General features: G+C 39.5%; 1 protein-coding gene across 1 annotated transcript; it reads right to left on the bottom strand.

The window, feature by feature from the left end:
* Nucleotides 1-10,518: 10,518 nt before the first annotated feature.
* On the bottom strand, nt 10,519-13,129 carry glulb (glutamate-ammonia ligase (glutamine synthase) b). The gene is made up of 7 exons (XM_005919837.2): nt 12,972-13,129; nt 12,418-12,601; nt 12,147-12,308; nt 11,917-12,063; nt 11,692-11,819; nt 11,405-11,604; nt 10,519-11,320 (listed from the first exon to the last, which is right to left on the bottom strand). The coding sequence occupies exons 2-7, from the start codon at nt 12,581-12,583 to the stop codon at nt 11,002-11,004; spliced, it is 1,122 nt and encodes a 373-aa protein (XP_005919899.1). The 5' UTR covers nt 12,584-12,601; nt 12,972-13,129; the 3' UTR covers nt 10,519-11,001.
* Nucleotides 13,130-16,792: the final 3,663 nt, after the last annotated feature.

Here is a 16,792-nt window from a genome sequence, read left to right as displayed (position 1 = left end):
AAGCCCATACAACTAATCCACTTAAAGCAAGTTCCAGCTCATGGTATATTTTGGTATATTTTTATTTTTGTTGTTTGTTAGGCTGCCCATACTAAAACTTAGATTGTGCTTTTATGTATTGTTAGTGAATTATTATTTTTTTGTTTTGTTTTGTGACATGGATTATTTTGTAAACATCTCCTTTGTGTACAAAGTTATCAACAGTACTCCTAATTCCACTCTGTCTTGACTGTTTTTAAAGTACACACGCTTACAACATTTGAGTCTGGGGAAATTTTTATTTCTGGAAGTGGCTAAAATTTAGGGCTCCAACTTTACAGCAACAATTTGGGAACCTTTATTTATTTGCATGCAAGAGTGAGATAAGAACGGATGAGCTGGAGGTGCTGGAAGATGGACTTTGTTAGTTGTTATTTGGAAGGAGCCACTTCTGTTGATTCACCATACTGCTAATCTGTTTTCCCACAAGCACCCCAGCCCTTACCTCTTCTAGATGTTATGTAACAGATGTGCATGGGAGAACACAATTGTCTGAGGCACTTTGATTTGGGCATTCACTTCTTCAGCCAGTTTCCAAAAAACAATTTAGTCACATGTGAGAACAGTCCAATGAATTTCCAACAAGCGAACGGGTTTAATGTATCTAGTCCCCTGCACTGTGTGCATCTCGGTGCTCTCACCTAACTTAAACTGTGTATTTCCAAAAGTGAAAAACAATCTGATTGTCACGATCTGAGGAGGCAGACCGTGCGGTGGTGTGTGTGGTGGACCCAGGTGCGAACACACGAGAGTAGACTGAAGTAAACTGGAGTAAACTTAACTGAAAGCGAGCCTTTATTGTGGCTGGTGACAAGGAGTGCAGACAAGGCAGAAACGCAGTGACAAACTAAACTATGACTAAACTGGGAAAGTAAAACTAGGAAAAACTAAGAAGACACAGGAAACCATAACTATGAATACTAAGGCTGGCTGTGACAACATGGAGGGTAGGAACACAGACGACGCGACACAGACTACATGAAACACAGAGACTAAATACACATGAGGGATGATCAGGGGAAGTGGCCACACATGGGAGCACAGCTGACACACATGAACCTAACGACAGGAGAGGTGAAACTAAATACACTGACATTGAATACAGACTTTCAAAGTAAAACAGGAAACATGGAGATTAGACATGACATGAACTAAACATAACCACGCAGACATGACGCATGAACCAGGGAGACTTAGTACAGGGGGAGACAACAAGACTAAACAGCAATCTAGAAATTAACTAGGTGAACTAAGCTAAGGCACAAATAAATACAAAAGATACATAAAACTCAAACACTGGGTCGCTCGACCCAGGACCATGACACTGATGGAGTCAGTCAGAGAATATCTCCTGCTGTGTACTACACTGGAAAAAGGACATCAGCTGACCATTCAAGTGAATCAATCTACTGACTCACTCAAGCCTCATTTTCTTAAAAAATGGAAACAGGGAGAAAAGTTGTGGTAAACAAAATTGGACCTCTGATGGGGTGATGAAGACAAATTTTACTTTTACCAGTGTATTGATAGAGTCAAGGTAACTCCACCAGTCATGGATTGGCCTGCCCAGAGCTCAGACCTGAACATTATTGAAACAGTGTGGGATCATTTTACCAAAGAAGGGAACAAAAGGCAGCCACCATCCAAAGAAGAGCTTTGAATGTCCTTCAGTAATCCTGCAGAACTACTCCTGAGGACTATGTTAAAACAACAACAACACTTGCTTCAAAGAGTTCAGGCTAATCATACCAAATCTAGATTTTCAAGTTTGTTAGAATCGTTTTTCCCCTATATACTGCATTTCCATGTACGATTCTATTTCCCATTTGTTTTTTGGGTCAAAAATCTGCCCAGTTACCACATCTGCTGCCTGCTGAGAAATGACGAGTTGAAAGTGACCACCCTGTCACTTCTAACCAAGCCCAAACCAAGTTGTTAAAATACTAGTGATGGCGTAACACTGCATATGAAAAGTTAGGGAAAAAACATCTTTTCAGTGACTTTAGAATTGATTGATGAGTGAGGAGTGACACCATTGTCCTCTGCAATGTGTATCCCAGTGAATCAAGGCACAACTGCCAAAGGAAACATTATGCCCAAATAAGCGAGTCCAGCATTTCACACCCCAGAAAAGAGAATGAGCAGTAATGACACAAAATTGCCATAAAACTGTCGTCATCCTGCAATATGTGCTTCAAAGACCTTTCAACAAGCCAACAGAAGACAATTACCAGTAGGAAAACAGCTACATCTACCAGCAACTAAGGCTTGATGCATACCATGCTATGTGTAGCCTGGATACTTTGACTTTATATTAATGAGCTTTATATGTAGCTTGTAGTTTGGTAAATTGTCATTAACTTAAGCTAAGATAAGCTAAGGAAAACTAAGCAGCTCTTATTTGTAAGAAGATGGTTCCCAAAATGTTATCTGATTATAATGTTTTACAGGGACATAAACAATCAGATTATTGCTGTCATCTAGATTTTATTTTGTGGCCGCCAAATATTTTATTATTTTCAATCACTTATATAACATGACTTATATGCACAAAGATTTTTAACATAACAACAAGAAATGACAAAGGTTATCAAAACCAAAGGAAATATTAAAGGACAAGGTCAACTGAAGACAGGATGAGTTAAGGCAAACAGCAAGATTGAACTTTTGTCACAAGATTCTTTTGTCTTAGGACAGGATAGAATGATATCTATTGAGCTTACTGTGCAGACAAATAAGTCTCAAATATCTTAATTACTGAGGTATTTAGGTAGCCTCAGACATATAATAAAAACACTTTAAGTTAGTGTTTATTATATGTCAGAGGATGATGATTTATTTACGTTTACAGTTGTATAATTAGGCAGCTGTTACAGTACTTGATACCAGTTTTACTCATTATTGAAAAAGGATTACTTCCTGGCTCTGTTTGAATTTTAAAAAAAGGAATATGCTTTTTAAAAATCTTGCTCTGCACTTCTTTATCAAAGTATATAATGAACTATGTATGAATGAAATGTGCACTAGAAATGTTTTTTCTCCAAGGTTTGCACATTGAGGGTTGCACTTTGAGAACACTGGTTCAAGAACATGTCATGATCATTAACAGGGTAAAGACCTTGAGTGCCAGGGGACATTTGAATTCCAAAAATGGCCACAAAATCCATCAAATCCTACAAAATGTGTATAAAAATGTACATCTCTAAGAAGGCCAGAAAATAATTTTTACTACTGTAATAGTGACAAAACTGCTTTGTTTAGTGCTTTCATGTTATTCTACTTGCCTCAGGCTTACAGGCTCTATCTGATTGCGTGCTAACCCTCCTCTCACTTGTGTGACCTTTGTAAAATTCCACAGCCTGTAACTCTGGGGTGGGGGTGGTGTTGTACTTCTTGTAGGTCTTGGAATGGGGCATTGTCAATGGCAGGATGAGATTTTAGGGGGAGAGGGGAGAATTTGCACTGTGAAAACCACAGAGTCCAGAAAGCCAATCAGAGTAAGGGAATCCATTTTGAAAACAACTCACAACTCAGTTAGCTGCTTTTGTTTCAAACTTATCCATCCCATTTGTTAGCAGTGATTAATTCATTGATTGACACTTTTTAACTACATTTGGATAGACAGTGACAAAAACAAATATAGCCAAGGATGAATTTATTGCTGATTGTCCTTGTCAGGGCAAAGACTAATCTGTTGTTTGAAGTAAGCACAGAAAATAGATCTAATCAGGTTTTTCAGTATTATTATGCAATTTGTTTTTTTTGTTTTTTTACATTTTTCCAAAGACCACAAAAGCATAGACACATGCGTACATACACACACACACACACTTAGACAGAACACTGTGTTTCAGTGGCGTACTAACAACATGAGACCATTGCATTCTCCAAAGGTGGATGTGGGTGAATTGTGGGGCTGTGTGTGCAGGGAAACACCACACTTATCTCACATTGGCCCCAAGTGGGTATGGCTAAAAAGGGTGAACAAACACAGACCAGTTTTGCTCTTTTGGACTCCTATATGGATTTTCTTTTGGCAAATCCACTACGGACTTGCTCACAAAATACCCATATGGGCTAACCCATGTGGAGCCCATAGCAGTTGTGTACTATTGGGTCCCCAAGAGGGACTCACTCATTGCCCCGTGGGTTACCCCTCTGGGCCCCATGACAGTTTTCTGTGGGCAACCTTTAGTGGTGTTGCTCACAGAAAACCCATATAGGGACCCCAAACAGCAAAATTGCTGTCAGCTATACCTACAGTAGTGGGTGTATAGGCACACCCAGTTGCGACCCATGCGGAATAAGTGTGAATTTGCACTGCACACACAACACCACAGTTCACCCACCTACCCACTATGGGCCTGCACCGGCATGTTTGCTGGTACATTATTTATAATGTGTAAACACCATGTAGGGAAATGGGAACTGTGGAGAAGAGGAAACCACATAATTCTGTCAGAAGTATGAGACTGAGAGTGAGAGACTAAGCCATGGAATCCAAATTCAAGTCCCAGGGATCATGAAAGTTCGACTATCAAGCAAAAGTTCCCTGGTTTGAGCTTTGAAGGAGACATAAATCTTTTGTGGGATGGTATGGGACACATGTGGATCCCACACAGAGGGACCCAGTTGGGCACCCCACTGTAAAATTATAAACATTTTACATATTTTTACTTAGTGTAAATCACAAAAAAAAGTTTTAAACTGAGTCATTTTGTAATGCTGGTTATATTCTGAACTATTTCAGTCTTTTCACAGTCAAGCTGGTAAACACCTAGCAGCTGCTTCTCCAAATGTCTATGCTAAACCAGACAAAATCCCCCCTAGCTGTTTATACATATTTCATCAGGTACCAGTCTTGCAGAAAGTGTCAAGTCAGGCTTCAGGTGTATCAGTTTTAAATTGAGAAAAGTTTCCAATCGCATGTACCATTCTGTGAAACAACTAACACTAACTGATTATTTTTTTTTTTTTACATTTCAATGTATTCAGCTTATACTTGGGACTGTCACTTTTATGCTTTTCCATGTCTCCTATCAGCAGGTCAGCTGTGGTGGACGTGCAGCAAGAGAGCAAAACTGATTAGGGCACACATACAAAAACACAAAGCACCTCCTTGTCCAACCATAACTGACTTTTTTGTGCAGAGTTTGGATATATCTTGAACTGAGCCATGTTGTTTCCCATTATCCAGCTGGAGAATGTACCTTAGTAACTGTCTGGTGGAAGAAGATGCATCGCTTTAAGGTCACATTTAATCCTGGTGGTGAAGCCGGTTCTCTTTGTGCAACTGCTGATTGTTTGTTTAAAATGGCAGTGACGTTTGTCACAATTGGTGGTGGTCCAGGCTTCGTCCGTGCTCCTTCTCCCAGGGTTCTCTAACCTCTCTGTCTCACTGTGCTGCTCTGCTTTCACAGCTGCACAACTTTCCAACCATCAGACCAACCACATTGCAACGATTTCCAGAACATGTCCCCAAAACTCACCACCACGTGAGTTTGGGGGGGGGGGCGGCAGTCACAACCAGTGTGCTGTCACCAATGACAGTGCTGATAGCTAGGCTTGAAGGGCCTCCATAGAACAGGAGATTGCATTCATGTGATGAGATTAGACCTAGCACGGACAAGCATGGTGCTTCATTTGCTGTCTGGACTACAGATATCTGATTAAACTGTGAACCTCTGGCTGAATTGCAAATAATAGTGTAATCCCACTTCTTTCTATGGAAAGAAGTGGGATTACATAGTGTACCTCTTTCCATAGAAAGAAGGGGGATTACATAGTGTACCTCTTTCCATAGAAAGAAGGGGGATTACATAGTGTGCTGATTCTCTGTTGTAATACACCAGATTTAAAAAAAAAAAAAAAGAAGGAAAAGCTGCAGTCTAGGTTTGTAAACTCTGTTCTTTGTTTTGTGTACTATACATATTCCTCAACTGCCGCTGTTATGTAATTGCCTGGTATGGAAACCCAGCCCCCACCTCTCTTACACACACCAGATTGCTTGAGTTTACACTGTGGCTGCCATGGAAACAAAGCCGAAGGCGTTATCTTTCTCTTCACGAGACCTTCCTTCTGACCAGTTTATCTCAAATATCGTCATGTTGTTGAAGGAAAACTGACAAAATTACACACCTTTCTACAGACAGTCCACCGGGGTTAAATAACATAAGGAGTGGCTGGGCTTGTAATGCAATAGGACAATTCAATAGGTTATGAAACAGTATATATGCAGCAGAATAAATATGCACGTACAAGGAAGCTTGAGTATGTGCTGATGGTCTCGAGCTGTAAGGCTTGTTTGTGGAAACAGATTTTTTTGGTTTTTCCTCCACTATATTTAACTAAAACAAAAACTATATAAAAAAAGACAAAATATGCTGTAAGGCAGTAACTTAAAATGCCTCTCTACAAGTGCTGGAACATTTCCTGAGCTTGGTTGCTGAGCATGATTTGAGGAGGCCAATGCGTGTGATTTGAAGTTCTTGTTTGGCAGTAAGCTCTTAACTAAATTGAGTTTGGTGGGTTCTAAAACTCCTGTCACGTGTATTACTGTAAGCTACATGCACTTTGGCTCCACTTTTCTTAAAGGCATCTGAGCTCAGAACACCATATTGAGCTGAATAGAAACTGACAGTTGAATCCATATACGTTAACTGCTTATCCATCCATTGTTGTGTGGCTATCCCAGCTGTCACAGGTAGAGAGGTGGGGAACACCCCAAACATGGCACAAGTCCATCTCAGGGCTTATACAGAGAGATAAACAGCTTGTAATTTCTTTAAATAGTCTTCTACACTATTTCTCCAGGCTAACTGAAGGGCATTCAAAGCTCTTCTTTAGATTTTGGCTGCCTCAAATCCAGGTAGGCTTTCAATGCATTCGCAGTGAGTTTGAGATTACACTGAAAAATAAAGCCATTTCTAATTTCCAGATGGTATTGCATCGTGGATCAGAATTTGATGATATTTTGATGTGTTCATAATTCCATTAGATTTGACAGTAGATAGATTGACTGAAGAGCCAGATGCATCTCTCCAGTCATGTGTCAGGTCTTTGCTGGATTTTTTTTTCCTGTTTCTTAAGGACATGACTTTCAGACACCGTTTGTCTGCTGTAGATAGCTTTTTTTTTCCCACTTGCCACTTCTTCTGTCTTCTGCTTGTCCAGTTTTCTACATTTTTTTAAGGAAGCATTGCACACCATACTGAGATATACAAAGTTTGCAGCTGATAGGTCTTTATGAAACACATTGCTGGTGCACCATTCTGTTTTATTCTCGTGAAACTGTATAATCTTTGGCATTTTTTAATAGATTCAGTTAAAGAAATTGGAACAAATCACATGTTTTTGTGACAGGCTGCTGGTAACAAAATGCCTAAGGATACAGTTTAAACTGAGTTTTTTGCTAATTTGTTTTATGTGTAGATTCACAAATGGTTCATCCCTGTGAGGTTAAGTGAGGTTAGGTTCCTTTTGTGGTGCTCGAATTATGCATAGGTCATTGGCAAATTGCTTAATGACAGAAAACTCCACCAAAAATCTGACCACTTCGATGCAAAATGTAAAGAGCCATTATTTTAAGGGGAAAACTGTGTCTAAGAAACTGTGAAAACCGCTACTGTTCTGGCCATCTGTTCTGAAAAAAGCATCCTCACTGAATGAAGCAGTTAGTTAACATATTTTACCTTTTATGCCCCAGGTGTTCACCCCATGAACCTTGGAGAAAGTATGTTTTACAGCAGGTTTAGCAGACCAGAGCACTCTTCCAAACCAGCTCTTGGTCATGGTTTAATTTTCAGCAAGTGAAGCACGGCATGAAATGAACTTCCCAGGCCACCCGTGTTTATGATATAGCCCCTCAAAGCTAAACTAAACTATGTTTCAATTTAGTTCTGTCCTAGTCATTTTAGACACACAAGTCAAAATCCATCTAAAATATTAAAACAGTAAAAACGAACTCCAACAACATAATGGCAAAAATGATATAATGTTGTTGTCTGTATGTTTTATAATAAATTAGCACCAGGAAGGTTCTGGGCTTGAATCTCCTGGTGTGCTTGGTTTGCGTTTTCACCCTGTGTATGCAGTCTCCTGCAGCAAAGACACACGTGTTAGGTCAACTAATGATTATTAATTGGCCAGACATGTTTACAGGGTTGATAATGTGAATAGAGTTAGTAAAAAACTTTAAGTGGTCAGTAAAACTAGAAAAGCACTACATAAATGCCAGAACAACAGTACATATAAGGTCATTTGTTCCAGTGTTTCCAGACAGAAGAGGAATACTATGTGTCTCTCAGTAAAGGCCCTTATCATTACATTTTCACAATCCATTACTCGTCAAAAGTAATGTATGCAACAGATTTATGAGCAAAGGATAAATGGTGGAAACGATTCTAGTCCACATGTTCTTTTTTTAGCACGATCATGAATGTGTCATGAAATCTCAGCTGAAGTTTTGCAGTTTTTTACAATAAAGTGGAGCATGGTAGGCTATAAACTGGCTATTTTAAAATTGGTTAATAAAATTTGAGCACCTGAAGGTTTACTTGTACAGAAGTGACAAAAAGTTTGTTTTTCTGACGGTGTCCTTTAAAAAAAAAAAAAGTGCTATTGTGCTTAAAACTCATACCCAACATGGTCTAACTTTCAAATAATGTTGTCAACAATACCGGATAAATAAACATCTCAGGGTGCTTTATATTGTGAGGTGAAGAGAGAACACCAAAGATGAGAAAAGCCACAAAAAGCAAACACTTGGCCTCAGTGGAGAGGAAAAACTCCCTTTTAACAAAAAGAGATCACCAACAGAATCAGACTTACCGGTAGAGAATACTGGGAGTACTGGTTGGAGGTGGGGGGGAGGAGCATGGAAAGATCATGATCAGCAAACAGGACAAAAGCAAACAGGACAAAAACAAACTACAGGAGCGAAAGTACAAAAGTTGGATATTATCGTTATTATGATTGCTTCCCAGTTAAAGTTAAATAACACCATACTACAAACCACAATCTGAACAGTTTCTGGGGGAGTTGTTCCAACTTTTAGGAGACAACAAGAGTAATTCATCAAAGTATGATACATCAGATGGTAAATACGTCACTCCAGTTCTGTACATTTGCAAAATATCGTCCACATGTAAATAAAAAGTATTTACCCTTTCAGACCCTGTTGATCACTCGGAAGGTTCAGATGTGTTTCACCCCGTCTAACTTTCCACTAATACACGCTCCATAGCTGATACATGAGGATTCCTCACGCTTTTGACTTGATAAACATTTACCATGATTAATTCAAGTCAAGCATTTTAATGCATCCAGTAATAATATGTGTGTTGTTCATAACAATTGCTGTGTGACACATTATCAATGCTTCATATTTGCTTTGAATCTCCTGTCACTGCAACAATAGGGCCTTATGAACAACGAAAGGAGGGAGGACTCTATCCAAAGCCATGCATGTTTCAAATCTTTGCAAATTGATTTTCATGGGGGAGTAACATAAACAGACTAGCGGCTGCCCGACAGAAAAATTTAATACACTTCTGCATGCTTTGAGAAAACGATAAGCAGTCGTGCAAAGCAGAACTGAAAGTGATTTGTGTAAACCATGAACAAGATGGGGAGAGGATGACCTGAGGAGCTGTCATGTCAGGACTAAAAGTTTGGCATCAAATCCACACTGAGCATCGAGCACTCTTATTTTGGCAAGAAAACATGTTTGGCATGTGCGTGTAGGGAATAACTCACTCTCATCAGCTCAGGTTTATTACAAAATGAGAGGCACCATATGTGGGTCTATGTTGTGGAGGTTTTAATTGAATTTGAATCCTTAGTACAGTATGCATGTGCTTTTTAATGGAGCAATGGAGATTAGTAATCAGCCTTGCTTATTAGTTCAAGTTGTGTAATGGTGACACAATTTGAGCCATTTCTTTTTTACTATGATAGCTAAATAGTATTGTACAACTTCTCGAAATGAAGCGCCTTCCCTTTTCCATTGAATTGCTGGTCTTTAGACAGACTTTAGTACAAAGGCTGCCATCCTGTCTTTACTTTCTCAACCTACTTTAAGCCTCTAGCTTATCAAGGCTTGTGATTAAAACAACAGACCAGAAAGACAATCACACACTATTTTTGGACAGGCCTGTGCTAGAGTGAAATCTACTGTGATGTCCTTAGCACAATCAGTGTGTTCAAGCTTTAACATGAAATGATAAACCTACCAAAACCACTCTAAAGGTTCAGCGTAATCTTGTGCTTGAGTTTTTAAACTGAGAAGGGGAGTGTGGCTGTAATTTGTCTAAATTAATCACAGTTTGTTAAACATTACAGTGCATTTTCCCTTAATGACAGTCACATTTCAGGGATTCGTGTCAGCTGACAGTCCAGTGTCATGCAAACTTGTTCCTGTTGGAATAGAACTCCAGATAAAATGAAGTGTGTGGGATTAAGCTGCAAACAAGGCATACATAAAAATGTTAGCAGTTTATTAAAGAGCGCAACAATTACAATTGTAAGAAGAGATAAAAACAGACATGCATCGTTTTATAAAACCTACAAAAGTAAACTGGCTTACGTAGTAACCTTACCCATCCACAACCACTATCGAGACAGAGGCCAAGATTGCTTAAACATTCAAACGCCTTTGGGTTTTTGTCCTTTAGGGAAATGTAACAAGAGCTCCAGGAAAACGCTGCTGTACTTAAATTTCCTTTAGTACAAGTTAAACACATTGTATTAGTGTGCATCTATACAAATGATCAGCTACTGTGACACCAAGACAAAATGTGGCAGTGTTTGTGTCAGTTGAATTCACAAAGAATGCAGGAATACTTAAATCATTATTTCATGTTTCAAGTAGAAATTTCAAAAAATAAAGATTGGTTTGTCGAGTCTTGAAACAGACACAGAGCTAAATACAGTACTGCTAATGATACTTTTGTTTTAAACCGTTCACTTGCTGTAATTTGCGGGCTCTTCGCCCTCTTCTTTGAGCAAACATGTGCGCACCAGTGCCTCTGTGACAGCGTAAGGATCGCAGTTAGCGGATGGGCGACGGTCCTCGAAGTAACCTTTCTTGTCTTGCCCCACTGAGCGAGGAATGCGGATGCTGGCCCCACGGTTGGCCACGCCGGCTGAGAACTCATCAATGCTCGAGGTTTCGTGACGACCAGTGAGACGTCTGGCATTGTCGAGCCCACCCTTGGGATCGTAGGCCCGGATGTGATACCTGTGTCTTTTTGCCAACTTTTCAATGGATTCCTCGATGACTCTGAAGATGAGAGTTAGAGTTAGAAACACACCAAAAACCCACATTTCATTTATTAAACTTAACTGACTTTGAATTCATCCTTACTTAAGCCCGCCATCCTCTCTCATCTCCTTTGTGCTGAAGTTGGTATGGCAGCCAGCTCCATTCCAGTTCCCTGGGATAGGCTTGGGGTCAAAGGACACCACAACACCAAAATCTTCACAGACTCTGTGAAGGATGAAGCGAGCAACCCACAGGTGGTCTCCCATGTCGATACCTTCGCAAGGCCCAATCTGGAACTCCCACTAAAACACAACAAAGAAGGCATTATTAACAGTTACACTAATAATTACCGGTTTTTACACACTGCCTTTGTCATGATGGAAAATTACCTGTGCCGGCATGACTTCAGCATTACTTCCATAGATCTGAACCCCAGCATACAGACAAGCTCTATAGTGCGCCTCCACTATGTCTCGTCCGTACGCCTTATCTGCCCCGACTCCACAGTAATAAGGCCCTGATTAAGTGGAAAGAGACTAAACATTAACACTCAGCTGGGATTACTGATGTATTATAATTCAACAAAATGAGCCAAGTTAGAGGCCGACATTCACCTTGTGGACCGGGGAAGCCGTTGGAAGGCCAACCAAAGGGATGTCCATCTGTGCCCAGGATAGTGTACTCTTGTTCCATACCGAACCATGAGTGGTTGTTTTCCACCATGTTCATAATCTTCTTACAGGTGTATCGGAGGTTGGTCTCTGTTGGAACAGAGTCAGAAATTAGCTAAAACTTAAGACTGCTTAAAATCGCATGACGCCCCGGTTTCTAAATTTCCACTCACCTGCTGGTTTGCGGTTGTACTTGAGCACTTCACAGAGCACCAGCTTATTAGGGTCTTTTCTGAATGGGTCCCTGAACATGGCAGCAGGAATTAGGTACATGTCACTGTTGGAACCCTCTGACTGGTAGGTGCTGGAGCCGTCAAAGTTCCACTCAGGGAGATCTGGCAAAAAACAACAACAACCCTGTTCAAAAACCTTCTTAAAACATGTCGCCATCCGTGCTTTTTTATTTTCCTGAATCATATTGATCATACTGGAACTACATCTTACCTTCTATTGTCTTGGGTTCAGAATCCAGAGTTCTGGTCTTACATCTCAGTCCCTCTCCAGATCCATCTATCCAAATGTACATGGCTTGTACCTTCTCCCCCTGAGGGAGGCTCATGTACTGCTGTTTAACTGCTTTGTTCAGTTTTGAACTCGCTGAGGTGGCCATTTTCTTGACCCTGAAAACCTACAGAGATAAATGGACGCATGATGAGCTTCAGTTCAGATCAATGTGTATGAAGGCATGTGTAAAACAGCAGGCAGGATGTCAAAAATATACACAGAACACAGGTAAGTACACCTAAGTACCTAAATGCAACTGAAATCTCCATCACGACTGATTATACAACAGGTTCATCTGTGATCAACCGGCCTGATCGACTATTGCTCTCACACAAACAGCTGTTTACTAGGAGCTCGCGCAAGTGGAAAAATACAACACAAGCGCAAATGGACGTTAGATGCAAGTTAACACTACTATCATTGTTTTTCCTCGCACGCACAAATTCTAAAAGCATTTAAAAAACGATTCGATTCAATTAAAAAAAACGACTTACCTAATGTTAAGTGTAAGAAAATATTAAAAGCTGTACAGAGTCTATGGATGTGTGTTTCCTGTGTAGGTTTCTATTGTTGTTCATTCCTGCTGCCCCTCACCGCGTCCCCTGTTGGATTTATAGTCCTGCTCGAACCACCTGATTGGTGGAAGGAAAACGTGATCTGCCCGTGACGCGGAGGAGACGTGTGAGCGAGTGTGTTTGCTCTCTGTGGCTGTGGCAGCAGATAACAAAAGGAGAAGAAAAATCACTACTTGTTCATGTTTCTCACATGAGCGCGTGAAGGCACTCCCGTGGTTAAACAAAACAAACCGGCTTAAACTGTAACACGCAAAGTGGGTAAAACGACAGTTTTCATCCACAATGAGTGTCGGCTGGCCTTGGAGAAGCGATAAACAGCATTGCGCCCTCCACCGACTGCTCGGTGTACTGAAAAGATCAGGCTGTTCCCAAAGGTTCTCATGTTTGGGAATCATTTAAAGCAAGGTAACATATAGGGAACATTTACCACACGTGACCTATAAATCCGATGAAATTCGCATTTGCAAACCCATGAAAATAGTTTCATGTTATGCATTTTGTCATTTAATGATGTGAAATATCTCACAAGGTTTGGACCTTGTAGTGACGCCCTAGAAAAGCTGATTGCGGTGTTGCAAACACTGCTGTTTTTATGGGAGGTTAAAAGGTTTAGCAACACTGAGCAGTTCTGTTGTTTGACACTGTCTTACATGCTGTGCTGCAATGCTTTACCACACCTACGTGCTACACATGTAAATATAGTACAGTACTATTGAAATTAATATTGTGGGATTTATATCTACCTGCTTGGGTTTTATATATCTGGACTTAATAAAAATCAGCTGGTCCCTACTATGACTTAAAATTAGATAACATGTGTGGAAGAATAAAGCCTACCTTTCCTGCTTCCATCAGAAGTAAGAGGATAAGTAAGGATAAGGATAAGTAGTAACAAGAAGTACTTGATGAATTATTATGATATTTTGCCATAATGCACAGCACCATGTTTATAGAAAACCAACAACAGCATTTTAGAACAAAAACCTCATATCAACTGTAAAGTATCTGGAGGGGTGATGATTTGGGCTCATTTTGCAGCCTAGGCAGATTGCAGTCATCGGTGCCTAGGTCGACCATGAACTTCTTTTTTTCTCTTTTTTGTTCTCGAGTCAAAGCTGTACAGTTTTATCAACTTTTTAAACATTTGTTTTCAGTTTTTCTTTTCAGTGAATTTTAATCCAAACTAGTTCTAGAGACAGTTGCTTGTGTCACTGTTGTTTCAGAGTTTTATTCAAACATGTTTAGATTTAATTTAATAGTTGCCCTGTTAGTTTAACTATTTCTAAAATTTGAAATCAGGTTATGCATATGTCACAACATTTCTTCCATGTTTTTCCATACATATGAATAATTCTGGCACCAATAAAAGATGTTTGGGACTGACAACCAATATAAATTGCAAGAATTGTAACAAAACATATTCTAAACATTTTTAAAGTTTGGTTTAGGTTATTAAGCCTTAAACACATTTTGTAATATGATGGCCAAAAATAACAGGGAAATGCATACTCCTGCTAAGTGAGGTAACAGAGTGTCTTCCTTAACTACGCGTGAACCAGTCATGGTTACATTACCTCCAAATAGCCCTTTAGAAAGTGAAAACTAAAAAATATTTATTATAGTTTGTTTTGTGAGTGAATATAATTTCAGTCATTTTTCATTATTTCAAGCCTAATATGGGACTCTCGTGCAATATACGGGAAGCTATAGCTCCCATTTTATCAATAAATGAGGTCAATAACTGTGAATCTTCTTTTTAAATTCCTAACATAAACTATGAATCCAGAAGGTGGATTGCGTTGTCTACAGTCTTATATTATCATACGATTTATTTATTTATTTTGTGGTTGAAAGAAAATGCTAGCAAGGGTCCATATTGTGGTCTGCTAACCACTGGTTCAGACCACTTAAAAAATCAAGTGCAGATCCCAAAGTTGTATGTCATGCTGACTGTTGGAAAGATGTATTTAAGAAGATAGGCATCTAATGTATCAAATGTATAAGTTGGCTATTTTTTTTTAACAAAAAACAGAAAGTCTGAGGTCTAAATTTAAAAAGACAGCATGTTTGTTGCTGAGAAAGTCCCTGCAGGCATATACAGTACTATCCAGAAGTCTTGATACACCCCTCCTTTCTTTATATTTTGCTTCCAAGGAGTCAGACTTTCTTGTCGTTTTCAAAATGGTCTTGAGAAATGCATCTCCAGGCTTTCTGAAGGTCTTTCAAAGTGTTCCTTATGAATATTGGCTGCTTTTTACACTCATTTTCATTCCAGTTCTTCTACCTGACCATTTTCAGATGAAACTTTTTGTATGTTAAGCAGCTTAAGACCTGTACTTGACCTATGAATCATTCAAAGGCATCTACCTCAACAACTAGTTATGTGTCTACATATAACAGTCAGTCAGCTTAGCAAAGAACCAATTCTCAAAGGTGCACTTTGCTACAAACGGCCTGTTGCAAAAACACATGATTTCTTCCCCTCATTTTTTGGAGACGGGTTTTCTGTTGATCATTGCAGCTAGGATAGTCCCACAGATGCAAATGATACGATTCTGTACTGGAGCACGGCTAGATTAACCTCATAATGTGCCCTGGAGCAAAATGTCAAGTTCATAATTTCCCCAGGCAACCAGGTACCCGAATGAAGAGCTGAAATAAATGCTTAATCAAAATAATAATTAACTGACAAAAATTAATTAGGAACATTTGATAATCTGATAGCGTCTTCTCAGTAGTGAACATATGCTGGTTTCCAAATTTTCTGTTACTCTTACATAGAAAAACAAATCCTCTCAAAGTTACAGTGGATCTGTTATGATGGTCATCTCAGACACAAAAACTCTGGCTCTAAGAGACCCACCCATCTTCTGCTTATGAGGGGCAACCAGTCAGAGGAAATATAGCTGGCAGTGATGGTGGAGGGACTATCTTCAAAGGGACAGGAGCTAAAATGACTTGTTTCAGACCGAGGATGATTTAAAGGGCTGGACCAAGGAGTATAAAATAATGATTATTTCAAAACGTGAATCATGCAAATCCACATTAGTAGAGTTAAACAGCAAAAACGGTTTGCTTTCGAAAGTGGATGAACTGAGATACCACAACTAGGCCCAGTATAAGATAAAGATTATTTTGAACTGTGAGTCATGCGAAGTAGAGCACAAGAATATAAAAATGTACATATGAACATAATATGCACAATGTAATATGCAGTTTTCTTCTTCTTCTTTTTTTTTTAGAACTGTATACATTAATCAATCGATTATCAAGGAAAATTCTCCATACTTCAGTGTGACTTTTGCTGCACAACAAATAACTTCAGTAGAAACTGGCACATGTGGGGCATTTGAGCAGTTGTATTGAAGATTTACAAAAAAAAAAAAAAAGATTACAACCAGGGGCGTTTTTAGCCCATTTCAAAGCACCCCCAAATATTTCTTACTTTTTTTGTTGTTGTTCCAGCTCGCCTCTCCCCTATTCTGGCTCTAGCCCCTTTCTGCCAGAGCGGTGGTGGCTGAGATGCAGCGGAGCAGAGGTGTAAGTGCCTGGCTTAAAACAGGACATGTTAGCTGCATTTAACCTTCAGTTACTCTTTACATAGGTAGGAGTCGGACCATGTTTCTTTTTAGCTGAAAAACATTACACCCAGGTAACCTGCTGTGTTGAAAACATGTTTTCTGACTATGTTTGCTACCCTACAATCCGTCCTGCTCTGTAGTAAATTCAGCGATATTTGA

This window comes from Haplochromis burtoni, unplaced genomic scaffold (assembly GCF_018398535.1).
Source record: "Haplochromis burtoni strain Fernald_Lab_line unplaced genomic scaffold, NCSU_Asbu1 Contig_13, whole genome shotgun sequence".
Taxonomy (NCBI): Eukaryota; Metazoa; Chordata; class Actinopteri; order Cichliformes; family Cichlidae; genus Haplochromis; species Haplochromis burtoni.
The sequence above is the reverse complement of the archived record's forward strand: the minus strand, read 5'-3'. Positions and strand labels throughout refer to the sequence as shown.